The sequence below is a fragment of the Cornus florida genome, unplaced genomic scaffold (assembly GCF_030987335.1).
Source record: "Cornus florida cultivar Cherokee Brave unplaced genomic scaffold, ASM3098733v1 CherokeeBrave_3.0.0_Hap2_Chr09, whole genome shotgun sequence".
In the NCBI taxonomy this organism is placed as follows: Eukaryota; Viridiplantae; Streptophyta; class Magnoliopsida; order Cornales; family Cornaceae; genus Cornus; species Cornus florida.
In genome coordinates this window covers 85,186,386-85,204,039 of record NW_026775579.1, presented here as the reverse complement: position 1 = coordinate 85,204,039, position 17,654 = coordinate 85,186,386, and the positions used below count along the sequence as shown (strand labels likewise).

Genomic DNA, 17,654 nt, shown 5'->3' with positions numbered 1-17,654 from the left:
ATCCAACCCAGGTCCTTGTAGTACAGAACATTCATTTATTATCTTTATATTACAGGGATATGGATTACGGGATTCATTCAACCCGAGTCCTGATAATACAAGATACTTATCCCCTATAGTTCAGGGATATGGATGACGGGATTTATTTAACCCGGGTCCTTGTAATACAGGACACTCATTTACTATTCCCTTATAGTACGAGGATACGGATTACGGGATTCATTCAGCCCGGGTCCTTGTAATACAGGACACTCATTTACTATCTCCTTTTAGTACGGGGATACGGATTACGGGATTCATTCAGCCCGGGTCCTTATAATACAGGACACTCATTTACTATCCCTTATAGTACGGGGATACTGCACGTATAAACTAAAAGGAATTTTATTAAAGACCATCATTATTAAAAACAAAATAACACGTGATGAAGCTACTCTCAATTTAAAATGATTAACTAAGATGCCCCCAGTCTTTATTGTGAATGACTTGATAAGGCTAATTCTAGCCGCGAGACAATTTCTAGTCGGTATACTCATCTGAGTCATTCTCATGATATGTCCTGTCACTCTGGCTGAAGAACGATTTCTTATATTTGGTATTATTTTTATCCCTGACGAAAGGGGCTGGTCTCTTCTTGTCCTCTCCTTCCTTCCGTGCACTCATGGTGTCTTCAGCGTTGATGTGTTTTTGCGCTCTGACTAGCAACTCTATCATGCTGGTGGGAGGTTCTTTTGATAAGGAGAACAAGAATCTGGAGGTTTGGAGTCATCCTATGAAAGCGGTCAAAGCTACCTTGTCGTCCGCTTCTTCTACCTGCAACATCTCTGCGTTGAATCGAGTGATGTATTCCCGAATCGACTCTTCCTTTTGTTGCTCCACGGTAAACAGGTAGATAGCCGGCCTCATATGCCTCTGACCTGCAATGAAGTGGCTCGCAAACTGCTTACTCAATTCTTCGAAAGTGTTGATGGTTCCTGGCTTCAACTTGTTGAACCAAACTCTCGCTGATCCCTTAAGTGTAGTGGGAAAAGCTCGGCACATGATTTCATCTGGCACAACGTGTAAATGCATAAGAGCTTGAAAAGTTTCCAGGTGATCGAGGGGATCTTTGGTCCCATCGAAGCTTTCGAACAAAGGCATCCTGAACTTGTTAGGTAGTGGACATTTCATAACGGCGGGGCTGAAAGGCAAGTTGGTCCTTTGTACCAAATCATCTACGGCGGCAGGACCTTTCCCTTTCATAGCCTGCATTACATCTTCCATTTTCCCCTTGAGATCCTTGATCTGCAAGTCGAGATGGGTAACTTTCTTTGTCTTTTCCTTAAGACAGAAAGCTATGCTTTCAGGAGGTCGGGAACTCCGTAGGAAAGATAGGTGAACCACCTCTCTATGTCGGGTTCCCACCTGGCTTTGTAATACCCCTAATTTTAAAAAAGATATTCCTGGTATTTAATGGTATTTAATTTATTATTTAAGTGCATTTTATTTGATTATGTGTCATTATTTTTTTTATTAGGTGCTTAATTGTTTTCTTTTGTGGTGATTTAATTTATTTAAATGATATTTATTTTTAGTTATTTGATTGGAATTACTTGTTAGTGTTTTAATTATTTAATTGGCATTAATGGTTTAAGTATAATTGGTTTAATTATTCTATGTGTATCTTATTTTATGTGTGTCTTATTTGGTTTAATTGGGTTTACTAATTATTATTTTGTTCAATTAGATTATTTGTTAAGTATTTAATGGTGAATAGGGTAATTAGGTAAATACATCTAATTAGGGTTTTAATTACAGTATAAATTAGGGTTTTATATTATAGCCGTCGTAGGTTTCTACATTAATTGGATGGGCCGGTTAGGATTGTGAGTTGGACTTAAATGAACCTAGGGTTTAGGAAAACTCTATAAGTATAAGGTAAACGTCTGTGTAGGGTTTTTTTTAAACAAAGCACACGTTTTGTGGAAGTGGAGAAGGAAAAACGTAGTTTTTCCATTCTGCCCAGATTTCATCAAACATCCGATCCTGCGTCATCCGTGGTCCGATCAAGCTGAATTTTGGAGGAGAGGTTTACGACTCAGTGACGCACAATCTGAACGGTGGAGATCAGAGTTTGACCTCAGGAACAGTGATTTGTACTCTTGAACAGTAACTGGGTAGCACAGGTTTTTTTCATTCTGCCCAGATTTCATCAAACGTCCGATCCTGCTTCGTCCATGGTCCGATCGAGCTGAATTTTGGAGGAGAGGTTTACGACTCAATGACGCACAATATGAACGGTGGAGATCAGAGTTTGACCTCGGGAACAGTGATTCGTACTCGTGAACAGTAACTGGATCGCACAGGTTTTTTTTTCCATTCTGCCCAAATTTCATCAAACATCCGATCCCGCTTCGTCCGTGGTCCGATCGAGCTGAAATTTGGAGAATAGGTTCATGACTCAGTGTCGCACAATCTGAACGGTGGAGATCAGATTTTGAGTTCAGGAATAGTGTTTCGTACCCATGAACAGTAACTGGGTTTTGGAACTCGCCGGGATTTTTTAAGAAGACGACGTTGAAACTTTGAACAAAAGTTTCTGAGGCAAGATTCTATCCTTACTCTTTCCCTTAGGCTTCATACTCTTTGCACTCTTAAATGATTCCAGGATTAATGAAGATTAAACCAAACTAAAATGATATCTGTTTTGCTATGAAACTGGTAGTTACAGTAGTGTTGTATGCTTGTTCAACCTAGACTAAGCATGTTTGTGGATGCATTGTGGTTCTGTGGTTCACGTTTTTTCTTACCACTGCTAGTATAAATTATTGGAAGGATGGGTCTAGATGATAGCTATCTTAACTTCTCTAATAGCAACTGTTGGAACTTAAATACTAGGAGGATTTGAGTTTAACACTAGATCGGTTTTGTGGAACACTATAATTTGAACATGTCTACATACATACTGTGAATATTGTTTTGATGCTTACATTATCACAGTTAGTATCAACTGTGGAGGTTAGGATTTTGTGATACATACCCTACATATCTGTATGTCATTTGTAAGGTGTTAAATGGAAGTTTTAATTAATTCCGTCTTTGTATCAGACTAAAGGGAACAACTTAAATTGGGCATGTATATGTTGTTGTTGTGACCCTGTTTATCAATGTTTATTTTATCACTGCTAACATTGAATGTTAGATGTTGGAATTTAGTTGATATATACTTGATTTATTGGTATTATTGACTACTGGAGGATTGGAAAGTAGGCACCGGTATGGGACGGTGGCATACTAAGGATGGGTTTGGTTTTTAAATCAATACCATTACCCACCTACTTGGAATAAGAATGGGATTAACTAAAAGTTAAGTCCCGTGGATTTGTATTGTCATGGCAACTACTTGTTGAGCAGCAATACCAGGGATTTTGGATGGATTTTATATATGTACTGTTATGGTGCCTCGGTATGAGCTTGAGCCTCAGGACCGATGGCTAGGGAGCGTATATGCATCGGGATGTGTAGCTGGCTACGATGGTTAGAGGTGTACCCTGTTTAGGTATAGGTACATATGCCCACTTCGTGTGCGTTTTAGCATGTTACCTCTATTCAGGTTGAGACCGGCCTGTAGTCCAGTGAGAGTCCTTTAGTGTGACTATATATATATTTACGGACTATTAGCTATTGTTGAATTGTTTAGGATGTACATGCGTATCGGGCCTCTGTTTGGATTGTAGTAGTATAGAACTTGCGCGTGGGCCTGACCCACTTCTATTTTTCAGGTACACGACAGTTCCAGGCTTAGACGTGTTCGGGCTGAGCAGAAGTCTCTATTCACTCTTCCGACGATGTAGGGCTCTCTCTATAGTTTTATTTCTGGACGTTTATTACATTTGTTCTATCTTCCGTTTGGATGTTTAATAGGGGTCCACTAGAGATGGATTCCCAAGTTGTAAACTGATGGAGTTTTGGAGTTTGGTTTTGATGGATTTTAATAATTATAATATTTTGCGGATTCTATTTTTAGTTCCTTCCAGCTTTAATTTCATTTCTTAATTTATTTTGTATTCCATGTTCATTATAAAATATTAATTGTTTGATATTCCCTCGGGTTTGGGCCTGGGCCTGATCAACCCGTGTCTCGGATCCGAGGGGTATCTCATTACTCTTTAAGATTTTCATTACCTCCGTTTGGACTTGAGAGATCTTGTCCTGGAAAGTTTTGTTGAGCCGGTGGAACAAGTTGTTGCAAGAGCATTGCATTTTGCTGGATCAACTGGTTCATACCCTGACTCAGAGTTTGAACCTGTAGTTCCAACGCTGCAAGCCGTGCCTGGTCATTTGGGCCGTCCAAGTTTTCACCCGACTCTACCCTTTAACCAGATTCCTGCGACGGTGTTCCTTCGGTAACCATACCGGACTGCAAACGTATATACCCAACGAGTAATTAATTGATTCAAGGGAATCGTGATTCCCACAGACAGCGCCAACTGTTGAGGCTGAAATTCGCGCAGTCCGATACGATACCGCTTTCCTGCAAGGAAGAGAGGAGAAGATCGATGAACCTTGACGGCACCGGTGTGGTGCCTACCAAGAGCTCTCCGACGATCAAATTAGTCACGGAGGTCTAAAAAGAAGGCAGGGATTAATAATAGTTTTTACGTCGTACCTTCTTTAATGGCTTGATGCCCTATTTATGGCTGTCGATTGGAATCAAAATCATTCCGCTGATATCGATGGTTGACCTTATCTTCCGCTTGTGCGAAATCATAGGAGATTTATTACCAGATTTGTCGGGATATGATTTAATCCTTTTGACCTCCTCTAGTTATAGTAGGATTATTCTTACTTGTTGAACCACGTCAGATTTGATTTCATTATCCTTAATAATGAAATCTAATCAATCTTATCGAGGGTAGGGTAGGTTTATATTTTTCCCTATCAACTAACATGACTCTTGAAAAGACTGAAGTAATATTTGTTAAGTCAAAATTCGAATTGCTAACATTCGATGCAAACGCTTTTGCGAATGTATGATAATGGCTATTGTATTATGGTGCTCTCTTACATCCATATCAATGCGTGATAATGTTTAGGGTTAATTTCAATGACACCCCCCTCAGATTTGACCAAATATCACTCTCAAATATCTTTCGAAAATAATTATTACTTAGGTCCATTTATCATTTTCCGTTAAAGTTTCTGTTAAAAGCATGAAAAAGACAACTTTACCCCTAATTTTTTAATCATATTTATTCCAAAATATCAAGTTACTTAAATGACTATTATACCCCTCATAGGGTTAAATTCTTTTTTAATCCTATTTATTTCAAAATCAAGTTACTAAAATGACTAATTTACCCCTTTATTATTAAGGTTAACCAAACACTATTTCTCTAACATTGTTACTCTGTATATTTAACCAAACACTCCCCTCAATATATATATATATATATATATATATATATATATATATATATATATATATATATAGTCTTGTTCAGTTGCTCCCTGGTGTGCAGGGAGCAATATACATGACTTTTATTTTAGTCGTTAGATGAAATCCAACGAGTGAAATTAGAAACAATCAATAATATTTGTTTGTAATTTTTTAAAACTCCAAAACCACTCAAGTGTTTTAAATAAAATAGAAGACCTTATAATAAGGAGGTAAAATCCTTAAAAGGACACACTATTGTATTTTTTCGTAATTAAAGTAACAAGTTGTAATCAGTATTTTATTATTATTATTTTTTACAATACGGAAGGATTTAGTAATTATGAATAAAGGGAAAAGAGATAAAAAAAAATAAAAAAAAAATGTAAGTTTTCTATCAAAAATTTTGTACAAAGATCCTTAATAATTCTTAATAAAGAAGAATATAATTTTATAACATATGTAATGTGCAGTAGTTTAATCAAAAAAAGAATAAAAAGTTTTAGACACAATAAGGTTTTCTATTTTATTTAAAACACTTGAGTGGTTTTGGAGTTTTAAAAAACCACAAACAAATAATATTAGTTGTTTTCAATTTCAGTTCATCCAACGACTGAAATAAAAGTCGCGTATATTGCTCCTTGTATACCAAGGAACAACTATATATATATATATATATTTGGTTTCGAACTATTCTTTCAGGTAATCATTGTTGCACTTGGAATAATGGTTGTGAGTCGTTGATGATCCGAAGAAGCCACAGCTTTTAGCACACATATGTGGAGGTTTTTTTTTTTTTTTTTCTTCAAGTGTGGCTGCTGGGAAACATCATATGTGGAGTTTCCGGTTGGTAATCCATTTTATTCAGTTTGTTTCTCGAATCTATCGATCCTTTCTATCTTGCTTGAAATGTTTTCGTTTGATTACGTGATCACAAGATTGTGTCAGATACGGTGTGTGTGTGTGTGTGTGTGTGTGTGTGTGTGTGTGTGTGTGTGTCAGATACGGTGTGTGTGTGTGTGTGTGTGTGTCAGATACGGTGTGTGTGTGTGTGTGTGTGTGTGTGTGTGTGTGTCAGATACGGTGTGTGTGTGTGTGTGTGTGTGTGTCAGATACGGTGTGTGTGTGTGTGTGTGTGTGTGTGTGTGTGTGTGTGTGTGTCAGATACGGTGTGTGTGTGTGTGTGTGTCAGATACGGTGTGTGTGTGTGTGTGTGTGTGTGTGTGTGTGTGTGTGTGTGTCAGATACGGTGTGTGTGTGTGTGTGTGTGTGTCAGATACGGTGTGTGTGTGTGTGTGTGTCAGATACGGTGTGTGTGTGTGTGTGTGTCAGATACGGTGTGTGTGTGTGTGTGTGTGTGTGTGTGTGTGTGTGTGTGTGTCAGAGTGTCAGATACGGTGTGTGTGTGTGTGTGTGTGTGTGTGTGTGTGTGTGTGTGTGTGTGTCAGATACGGTGTGTGTGTGTGTGTGTGTGTGTGTGTCAGATACGGTGTGTGTGTGTGTGTGTGTGTGTGTGTGTGTGTGTCAGATACGGTGTGTGTGTGTGTGTGTGTGTGTGTGTGTGTGTGTCAGATACGGTGTGTGTGTGTGTGTGTGTGTGTCAGATACGGTGTGTGTGTGTGTGTCAGATACGGTGTGTGTGTGTGTGTGTGTGTGTGTGTGTGTGTGTCAGATACGGTGTGTGTGTGTGTGTGTGTGTGTGTCAGATACGGTGTGTGTGTGTGGAAGTTTGATAGTTGTTTGGTAACTCTCCAAGTATATTTACTTATTGAGGTATTATTTTCGTTAACCAACCGAGGATTTGGATTTGGATTTTGTGGAGGGAAAAAAACTCCCTCCAATAAGAAGCGTACACGTCATCGCTACACATATCTACATTCCAAGGACATATAAGGCCCATCATGCTCAAGCCCAAATTGAGTGTATTTTTAGCCCAAGACCATTGTTATTTGTCTTCCAACCTCCATCAAGGCCGAATCAAGAGGTCATCAGCCCAACTTGTTAATATCGAACATCCGGTCCGTTACTCAAGCCCAGCCGGATCAAAGTATGTTCAGCCCAGTTATTCAAGAATACACAAGTCCTACCAGTTGAAGGATTTACCGTAGAAGGAAAATTCTGAGATAGGAAGTTCTGTAAAAGGCAAGTTCTATGTATGGAAAATTAGACAATGGAAAGAACTCTATTAGTAAAGAATGTTTATACAGAAAGAATTGGAGGACAAGCAACGCGAGTCCTACCATAATTTTACAATCTTTTGTATATAAATAGAGGCTTAGACCTCCAATAAAGGGATCAAGCAATTCTACGCTTTGACATATATTATTCTTGTTTATTTTTACTATTGATTGAGTGAGTTATTTTATTTTTCTTAATCATTATTGGTTGAGCGAAATTTTGCACCTACAGATTTGGAAAACTAATTGAAATTGAGTTATTTTTTATTTTTTATTTATGTTTGATACAATTCCGACGGAAATAAGTTTTTTTTTTTCTTTTTTTAAAGTTTGTATATAAAATAGGATTAGGAATGAAAATAATATTATAGTATGTTAAAATAATAAATAAAAATTTTATTTTGAAATATGATTACATAAAAATGAATCCGTAAATTGAGTCAATAATGCCCCCATATAATTATAAAAAATTAACTTAACAAATAGAAACAACAAGATTTATAATGTAATTTGATTTCATTACAAACTGCAATTACGAATGTTTTAATGTAAAACAAAAGCAGAAAAGAAGTATGAAAGACTCATTTATAGGAGATGTTTAAAAAATAGTTATAAAATTGTAACATCAGCTCCAGTAGAATGGGCAATGGCAGATGTAGTGGTGGATATATATGTCAAAGGTATGTGTGTGTTTATATGTGTGTGTGTAGTTTTAGGGATATTTTATTTTTTTATTTGATTCTTTAGGTTAAAGAGTTGTTTTGGAAAAGTCAAAGAGTATTTAAGTCATTTTACATTATGTGATTGGGGTGTGATTAAAAAATAGAACAAAAATGTATCATGTGAGTGATAATTATTTTCGAAAATTTTTTAGAATGATATTTGACCAAACTTAAAGAAGTTTCAATTAAATTAACGCTAATATTTATTGTACTATCAGATTTCACGCTAAAAGGATGGATGAGACATATGATACCAATCATTTTATATTCCATCCAAAATTAAGACTAATGCTCCGTTTGGTAGGAAGGAAGAAAATTGGATGGAAGGGAGAGAAGAAGAAAATGATAAAACATCCTAGGAAGAAATAGTTGGATGGAAAAAAAAAGAAGAAGCTAGACAACTTACTTTATTTGTTAGAGAAAAAAAAAAAAGAATTTTAAATTATTTTTATCATTATACCCTCACTTATTTTACTACTCATTTGAAATTTTATTAGGCATACGATTAATTTCACTTTGTTGTTTGTCTTATTTATATATGTATATATATATATATATATATATATATATATATAAAAGAAAAAATAACCACTATCTATCTACACGCCTCGTGGAACTAGAGAGAGGGATTACATCAAAGGATTCCAATATCTAATCCTACTTACTGGATGGGCATTGCGCGTTTAACCTCCAAAGCTCCTTTAGTTCTCTCTTTATATACACATATATGTATGTATAGTTGATCAATGTGAATCTATTTTTTGGCTGGTGCAATTCCAATTTCCAATTTTTAATTACCAAAAAAAAAAAGAAAAAAAAAATTGTGAATCTATTTGGGTACCTCAAAGAGCCAGGCGCCTAAATTCAATTTCTTCTTCCATTGAATCAATGATTCAATTTTATTGGCGGTACCTATATATAGTCTTATGTATAGCCGTATGAAATTATATACAACTTGTTTGTTTCTAGTTCCCTATTGATGATCTTTTTTAGAGAGAGAAAGAGAGACAAAGAGAAAACCGTGTTGCGAAAACGGAAGGTTGAAGAAAGGGCCATGGACTCCCGAAGAGGATAAGATTCTCATTCAATATAAAAGTTCAGCACAGAAATTAATCAAAACGGAAACATTCAACTGAAGTAACTGATTCTTCAAAGGTGTTGTCCCCGAACCTGTTTTGCAGAATCGGCCTCTCTGTTGCAGCAGGTGGTATCTCTGCATGAGTATTGAAACTTGGAGCAACTTGGTTTGGGGACTTTTGACGATGATTCTGTATTGGGGTTATGGGTGAGATGAGATTGCAGAGTTTATTACATTTGTGAAGGATAATTTTGTAATTTAATTTTTTTTATAATAGCGTCATTTGTTTTCTCACATACCTTCACCTAAATTTGGACGATTTCTCCGTGTCTCCTTCTCACCCATCTTCTTTCTTTTCCACCTAAATTTGGACGATTTCTCCGTGTCTCCTTCTCACCCATCTTCTTTCTTTCCCACCTAAATTTGGACGATTTCTCCGTGTCTCCTTCTCACCCATCTTCTTTCTTTCCTACTGAGCATACCATAAGAGAAATATGAGCTAAAAATATATTATATACTCCGTTATACTTGTTAAATAAAATAATGACATTGTCAGCTTTCTTCTCCATCATCTAATCGAACATAAAAATTGATGGACATCCTTTTCTTCTTTGGTGTGACTGTCTTTTCTATGCCTCCCATGTCCCTTCCATTGATTGTCCATCCTCCCTATTAAACACAATTATTTTGTGGCTAATCGAGATAGGGCAGCTGCGAGGGTATATTAAAATCAATGAATTGTAGTGATAAATAAATCTTAAAAAAGTGTTGTTTATACATTTTAAAAAGGAAATTATAAAAACATGGAGTTTTTGGTCTTCCTTACTGACATGAGTCAAAATCCACACATTTCAAGAAATGAAATATTGGAAAAAAAACTTACAAATACATGAAAAACTTACAAAAGGCATGGGTAAATACCACTCGCCATGTTAAATTATAATATGCTAGCCATAAAAGAAATATAGGAGCTTTGGAATTAGAATTAGAATTGGGCTGCAGAATGGAATTGAAGTCTTGGAATTGAAATTGGAGAAAATTTTGGTTCAATTTTTTAAATTGTTTTTTTCCAATTCCAATTCCAAAGCTCCAATTCCAATTCCATGCCTGCACATAGCTTTAATGGAATTGAAAAAAAAACTGAAAAAAAAACAACTCAGAAAATTAAACCAAAATTTTCTTCAATTCCAATTCCAATTCTATAAAGCCAAAGATACATTGAAACCTGTAAGAATAGTAAAATTATGGACTAATATAATGCATGCACAATCCAGTATCAGTACAATGCTCTAATCGTATTAACATTCATTTCTGTTGCTGGGTTCTTATCTCTCTATAGGTAGTATGCAGCTGAGGATGATATACCGTACATTTAAATACATTCAAAAGTTTCTGGCAACCTCTTGAGCCATCTTCCACTGAATATACATATACAATATGGGGAAAAAGAAGGTAAAAATGGTTGAAAATATTTACAACGCCGTCACAAATCCTAAAAGGAAAAGTTCTCCAGAAGTACATATAACAGGTAGCACTGTAAGCAATTGATGGAAATTTCCTTCTGCTGCTATGGCATTAAAACAGCCAATTGCAACTTGCCTAGCTGGGATAGTTTTACGGGGTTTTTGAAAACTTTAATCCTTGCGGTATTGTTACCTGATAAAACAACATGTGCAATGCTGAAAGATTCGCCTTTTTCAACTGCGAATTGCCACTCTCTCACAGATATAGCGAACCAATCCTTCGTTTTAGAATTGGTTGCTTTAACTTCTATGTATTCCATTCTCTTCTCGCTATCACCTATGACGATGTCAAAGGGTAGCCCAGTCTCAGTATCTTTGTTTACCCATCTCACACTTGTCCTGCCAGCATTAGCAGCAAAGTAGTTGAAAGCTACAGACTCTCCTTGTCTCCCTGTTAACATTGCTTGCTGTGCATTCAGTGTGCCAAAAGAAAGCTGATCTCTCTTGCCAGACTTTGATGTTCCAAAGTTGGGTCCATCAGATGGTGCGTCTGGATTGAATGTGACATCCATTTCAGAACCAACCAGATTGCAAGCATGATAAGACTGATCTTCTGAAGATTCAGAATCTTGTAGACATGCTGTCATCGTGAGTGATGCTGAATGACCTTCAGTGGTCGAATCAGTATTAGTTTGTTCCATATGATCTGTCTGTGCAACCATTTCTTTAGAAACATACTCCATTCTCACCTGCCGGCTACTGCTTGGTTGCAGAACTGCTGCTTGGGTCCCTGGTGCAGTTTTCCCCACAGGTCGCCCTGGTTTTCTCTTAGATTTTGAAGGGCTTGGTTGCAGAACTGCTGTTTGTGTCCCTGGTGCAGTTTTCCCCACAGGTCGCCCTGGTTTTCTCTTAGATTCGGCATTAGTTTGTTCCATATGATCTGTCTGTGCAACCATTTCTTCAGAAACATACTCCATTCTCACCTGCGGTCTACTTCTTGGTTGCAGAACTGCTGCTTGTGTCCCTGGTGCAGTTTTCCCCACAGGTCGCCCTGGTTTTCTCTTAGATTTTGAAGGGTTTTGCTTATTAATCATCGTTGAAGCACCATTTGTCAGGAATGCCTCGTCATTCTCTGTTAATGATGCTACAGATGAAAGGGACCAGACAGATTCTTCATCAGGAAGCTTTGGCATCTTCTGACTATTTAAAATGAAAATTTTGGTCTGCTCCTCATTGGAGCCGGATTCTGCCATAACTCTGATCATGTGAAGAAAATTGGCCAAGTGTAGTTCGGGAGTTCCATCAAATAATAAGCGAGAGAGCTCCATGAATACTGAGTGAGAATCTGATGCCTGAGTGGTGTACAGAACATAGCCCTGTATATGTTTAGTAAAAAGTGAAATGTCATATACAGGTTAAAATATGGAAATATATGCCACTAATCATTATATTACTCATTCCAAATGTCCAGGAAAAAAAAAAGGAAAACAATTTTCTCTAATTACAATAACATTGACAAATAAAGCTTTAATATAACCGGACAAAATTCCACACTGACAAGACACAAGTCAAAGATGCATCTTAATCCGACATGGAACACCTCCACAGCAACATATTCTAATTTCTCATTCTATACTAGTTTCCAAATTTTCAATTATATATAATAAAATTTAAATTATAAAATTTAAATAAAAAACACGAAACGGAAAAAAAAGAAGAAGGAATATTCGTACTTATTAATGCATTATGTTTTTCATACCAACAATATTGTACCAAAAATGTAGCTATTCTAAGAACCCTAGAAGTTCAACAATCCAAGATATATGGCATTAAGAATTATCATCAAGGCAGCAACCGTATTGGATAACCACATCCAGCCCAGCTATTGGACCAAGTATTTCCAGAGGTTTGCTTACCATACCCGCCCACATCATCATTCAATATTTCTTGGCCCACGATTGGCCAAACCATCTGGGCACTAAGGCCAATGTGAGTAGAATCGCCTATGCTTCAAAATTGGAAAAAGAGCACCAACGAAAAACATGCCACTTACCCAAAGAAAGATGATGGAGAGTTGATCAAAATAGGCATGGCTGAATAAATGCTATACAAAACAAGGAGGCACAATCCAAGAATAACAGCAACATTACAAACCTGTAAAAGACAGGTACATTTAAATTGCTTCTTAGATGCAATGCCAGATTTTTTTATGACATTCCTATAAAACAACTTTTCAACAGCAACAACTTGCAGATGACTCAGTTCCTCAAATCCTGACTGCTTGAGTTGAAAATATTTATTGGGATGTACATTGTAGATGTAGCGCTGTGCATGAGGAAGAGCCCAGTTCACCAGTGAAGCTGTGAAACTAGAGTCAGCTGGTCCATAGTATATTGGTTCACGAGTTGTAACCTGCAAGAATGCAATGTTATGAAAGGGAAGATATTAACTTTTTTTCTTTTCTTTTTCCCAATTACGTTCGTCTCACCGGACGGCTCATATTGAGAGAGAGAGAGAGAGAGAGAGAGATTACCTCTGAAAGAGAAGGAATCCCTAAGGTTCGTATCAGACCAGATACCTTCCTTTGAAGCATCTCTTTTTCACCGTCACTGAGTTCACCGAAGTTGAGAAAATCTATATTGTCCAAATGCTTAAACCCCTTTCTTAACTCATCATCATCACACCAACATACAAGGCCAAATGACGCGTGTAGAGAAACCCATTTATCTTGTATAACAGGAAGAACTGTACATTCCAATTTTAGAAGACACTCTTTCAAGTAAACAATATCATCAGAGCTCAGTAATCCAGATTTTAGTTCATCACTCCACCTTAGAAAAACTTGAAAAACCTGAGACATAAAAAAGAAATACATGCATGGCATAGAATTACTGATTCCTCACAACCACAATATAGAATGCTTACAATTTGGTTACTTACCATGTGAGCCGCCTGTGAAGGCGGCACAATAGTTGATAACTCCTGCAAAATCTGAAGGTAGCTACGAGAAGAAGGGATCTCGTTGACTCCACAGTAATAAACAAAAAAGTAATGAAGGCCTGGATAAATGTTCCGCAATGTTTTGTTTAAGGAACGATTAGACAGACCTAAGCCAGAATGAGGATGGATTTCTGTCATTTGGTCGATACAACCAGTTGGATCATACCAATATACTTCTTGAGGAGAGTAAAATACACCAGGTACAACATCCTCATGCCTGGAACCACATGAGTATGGAACAAAAACAAAAGGTCCCGAATGTAATTCCTCTGCAATCTTTTGCTTTGAAGTAACCATTTCATTTCGCACAAATGTGTAAAATTTGGACATCTGTGCAATGCTGGCATAAGATTAAAGATTAAAAAAAATATAAAGAGTCAATAGCCATTAAATGATCCTGGTCATATCAAAATGATAAATTACGGGAGACTTGTATGGAAAATGCATAATTGTAAAATAGTATTTCATATTTGAAAAATAAAAATTAAGAAAACAGTAGTACTATAGGAAGTGCAGCATAGTTTGCAATCGCCATCATAAAAAAGAAAACACGCACACGCACACACGCACAATATACAACAAGAAGAAAGAAAACTATGCAAGCTTCAAAAGGCAAAATCATGGGGCAAGCTAAGAGCCTCTTGAAAGTAACACGTGAGGAACAAACAAACACAAAAACACACAAGAAAGATAATACATGCAAACACATGACCATTTAGTCACCGTACAGAAACTACAAGGGATAGATAATTAGATTAGTAAATGGGTCATGATTCAAAAAATAGCTGCCAAGAAGTCATTCAAATTACATTGTGAACCAGTGACTTCAAATTAAACTTTCTATTGGGGCAGCAGAAGCGCGCGAATAAGAAAGATTCAAAGAAAGCCAACAAAGCAATCACAAACAAACACAAGATATACATGGTTCAGCCAAAACCGGCCTACGTCCATGGATGAGAAGAGATTCCACTATGATTCGTAGAGATATTACAACAATAGAGTACCAACACCACCACTCCACGAGTCTATTTCCTAGCTACCAGTGTCTTTCCTACTCTACCAACCAGCATACTACCTCTACCCATCAACTCCCTCATGAGACTACATCTCTCTCAATCTCATAAGTCTCAACCCAAAGCCTATGTATCTATTTATAGAGTTCCAAACCCAATTCCTTGTTGGATAAGGATTACAATTTCTTAGAGGCCAAGATTTGCCAAACAAGAAATTAACTAACATACTACAACTCTAAATAGAATCCTAATTAGAATAGGAATTTGAGACAAGGCCTGGTTTTGATAGAGATCATCGAAAATGCAAGTGAAAATTAAAACAACAGAAAGGGAGGGAATTTTTTATTTATTTATTTTTTTTTTGCAGGTGATGTATAGATTATTAACAAAATACATACCATACCTCAGAAGTAACAACATAAGGCAATATAAGGCAGGCCCCAAAAACCCAAGAACCAAAAAACGGAAAATCCACTAAATCAAGAAAGAAAATTTCAAGAAAATTTATTACTATTTTAGCATCGTAATATGCTCCTTGCTTGATGTTTTTCTTCATTGTCATATTCAATCACACTGTAGAACTACTTCAAGCAAATATCATCTTATTCCTAATCCTTTTCTCCCCTTCAACATATAGAATGTAACTGTACTTTAGTAAAACTAGGAATACAAGCGGGGAATGCAATGAAGATACAAGGGGGAGAAATTGAGGATGATGATAAAAACATAGAATAAAGCAAGATGGGTAAATGGTAGAGTATGTCTTGCTTACTATGTGATTGATGCTTATTTTTAAAATATAAAGGTAATGTTTACAAAACAATTATTAAACCAACTATAATTATAGGAGAAAATGTTGAACTGCTAAGAAACAACACATTTATAGAAAAAGTATAACCAACATGCAAATGTTGAAATGGACGTGTCGAGAGAGAGAGAGAGAATTGAAGTAACATAATTGGAGATGCAATAAGAGAATCAATTAAGGAGTGATGTGATTACATTGAGAGTAAACAAAAACAAAAAACACACCATGATTTGTGTTGAAAAGGAAAGATTCGGTAGTAATACTACCAAATATTATTAGCTGTAAATATAATATTTGGAGGATATTTGCTATAAATAGATTATTGGTCAAATGTTGTAAATTAGGAAATTATTAATTAAGCCAGCTAGTTATGTGCGTGTATTCTCTCCTATAAAGAGAACCCGTGTAAACTTGGGAATTGTGTGCTAATACAGAAAAAAGGTTTATTCCATATTTCTTTCCTTTCAAGTTTATATGGTATCAGAGACACCCTAAGAAAAAAAAAAAAAAAAAAAAAAAAACCCCTAATTTTCTTGTCTGCACAATTTCTTCGCTGATCAGCCATGTCTGACATGTCCTCCATCTCAACCTCACCTATCACAACCCAGTTAACCAATCCGACAACCCAAGCCCCCAGTACTGATTCTCACTCGGTTCAGATCACCAATATTTGCCTTAATGGTGACAATTATTTACGGTGGTCCCAGTTCGTTCGGATGTACATCAGAGGGCGGGGAAAGATCGGGTACCTGACGGGAGACAAGAAGGCACCAGCATCGGAGGACCCAACGTACGTGACCTGGGATGTAGAAAATTCAATGGTGATGACTTGGCTTGTGAACTCCATGGACGAGGATATTAGCTCCAACTATATGTGCTACTCCACAGCCAAGGAGCTCTGGGACAACATGAATCAGATGTACTCTGATTTGGGAAATCAGTCTCACATCTACAAATTGACTCTAAAACTTGGTGAGATTCAGCAGGGAGAAGACTCGATCACCAAGTATTTCAATTCATTGAAGCGCCTTTGGCAGGACATGGATCTGTTCAATGATTATGAATGGAAATCCACTGAAGATGCTAATCACTACAAACGGACCGTGGAGGCTCATTGCATTTACAAATTCCTTGCTGGGCTCAACGTGGAATTTGATGAAGTACGAGGACGGATCATTGGCAGGACTCCACTTCCTCCAATTTGTGAAGTATTTGCTGAGGTTCGAAGAAAAGAGAGCCGCAGACATGTAATGTTGGGGAAGAAGACTACCAGCGGACCTGTTGAGAGTTCTGCCCTTATTGTTGCAAAGACTGCTGCTGATAAAGCAGTTAATTTTCAGCGAAAACTAAAGAGAAGCCACGGGTCTGGTGCGACTTCTGCAACAAACCGCGCCATACTCGGGAGAACTGCTGGAAAATCCACAGAAAACCAGCGAATTGGAAGAGTAGCAAGCCTGGTGACAGAAATAGGCATGCGGTTCCTACTGCTAATGAAGCTGAGACAAGTCCCTTAAGCAAGGAACAGATGGATCACCTTCTGAAGCTGCTGAAATTTAATTCCTCATCTGGTATTCCTAGTGTTTCTCTTGCACAAACGGGTAGTGCACTTAATGCCCTTTCTTATTGTTTAAATTATACTCCATGGATCATCGATTCTGGAACCTCTGATCATATGACCAACCTTTCCAATCTTTTTAGCACTTACTCATCATGTTTTGGCCTTGAAAAACTTAGAATTGCAGATGGTAGTTTCTCACCTATTGCAGGAAAAGGTTTGATAAAATTATCCGAGAATATAGATCTTAAATCTATTCTCTATGTCCCTAAAATAGGCCTGTAACCTTTTGTTTGTGAGTAAACTAACCAAAGAATTTAATTGTCATGTAATTTTCTGTGATTCTTACTATGAATTTCAGGACCGGAGCTTGGAGAAGAAGATTGGCAGTGCTAAGATAATAGATGGACTTTACTACTTTG

The 17,654-nt window shown here is 36.9% G+C and overlaps 1 protein-coding gene across 2 annotated transcripts in view; it reads right to left on the bottom strand.

Moving 5' to 3' along the window:
- Window positions 1-10,523: 10,523 nt before the first annotated feature.
- The window catches only part of LOC132274830 (protein NO VEIN-like), a 45,474-nt gene continuing 38,343 nt past the window's right edge, over window positions 10,524-17,654 (bottom strand). The window contains exons 11-14 of one of the 2 annotated variants that reach the window (XM_059776172.1): window positions 13,797-14,196; window positions 13,390-13,707; window positions 13,011-13,268; window positions 10,524-12,232 (exon numbers count right to left, since the gene is read on the bottom strand). In XM_059776172.1, the coding sequence (XP_059632155.1) occupies window positions 10,961-12,232; window positions 13,011-13,268; window positions 13,390-13,707; window positions 13,797-14,196 (2,248 nt within the window). In that variant the 3' untranslated portion in view covers window positions 10,524-10,960. The remainder of the gene's footprint in view (window positions 12,233-13,010; window positions 13,269-13,389; window positions 13,708-13,796; window positions 14,197-17,654) is intronic. The other variant, XM_059776173.1, reaches the window with a different exon arrangement.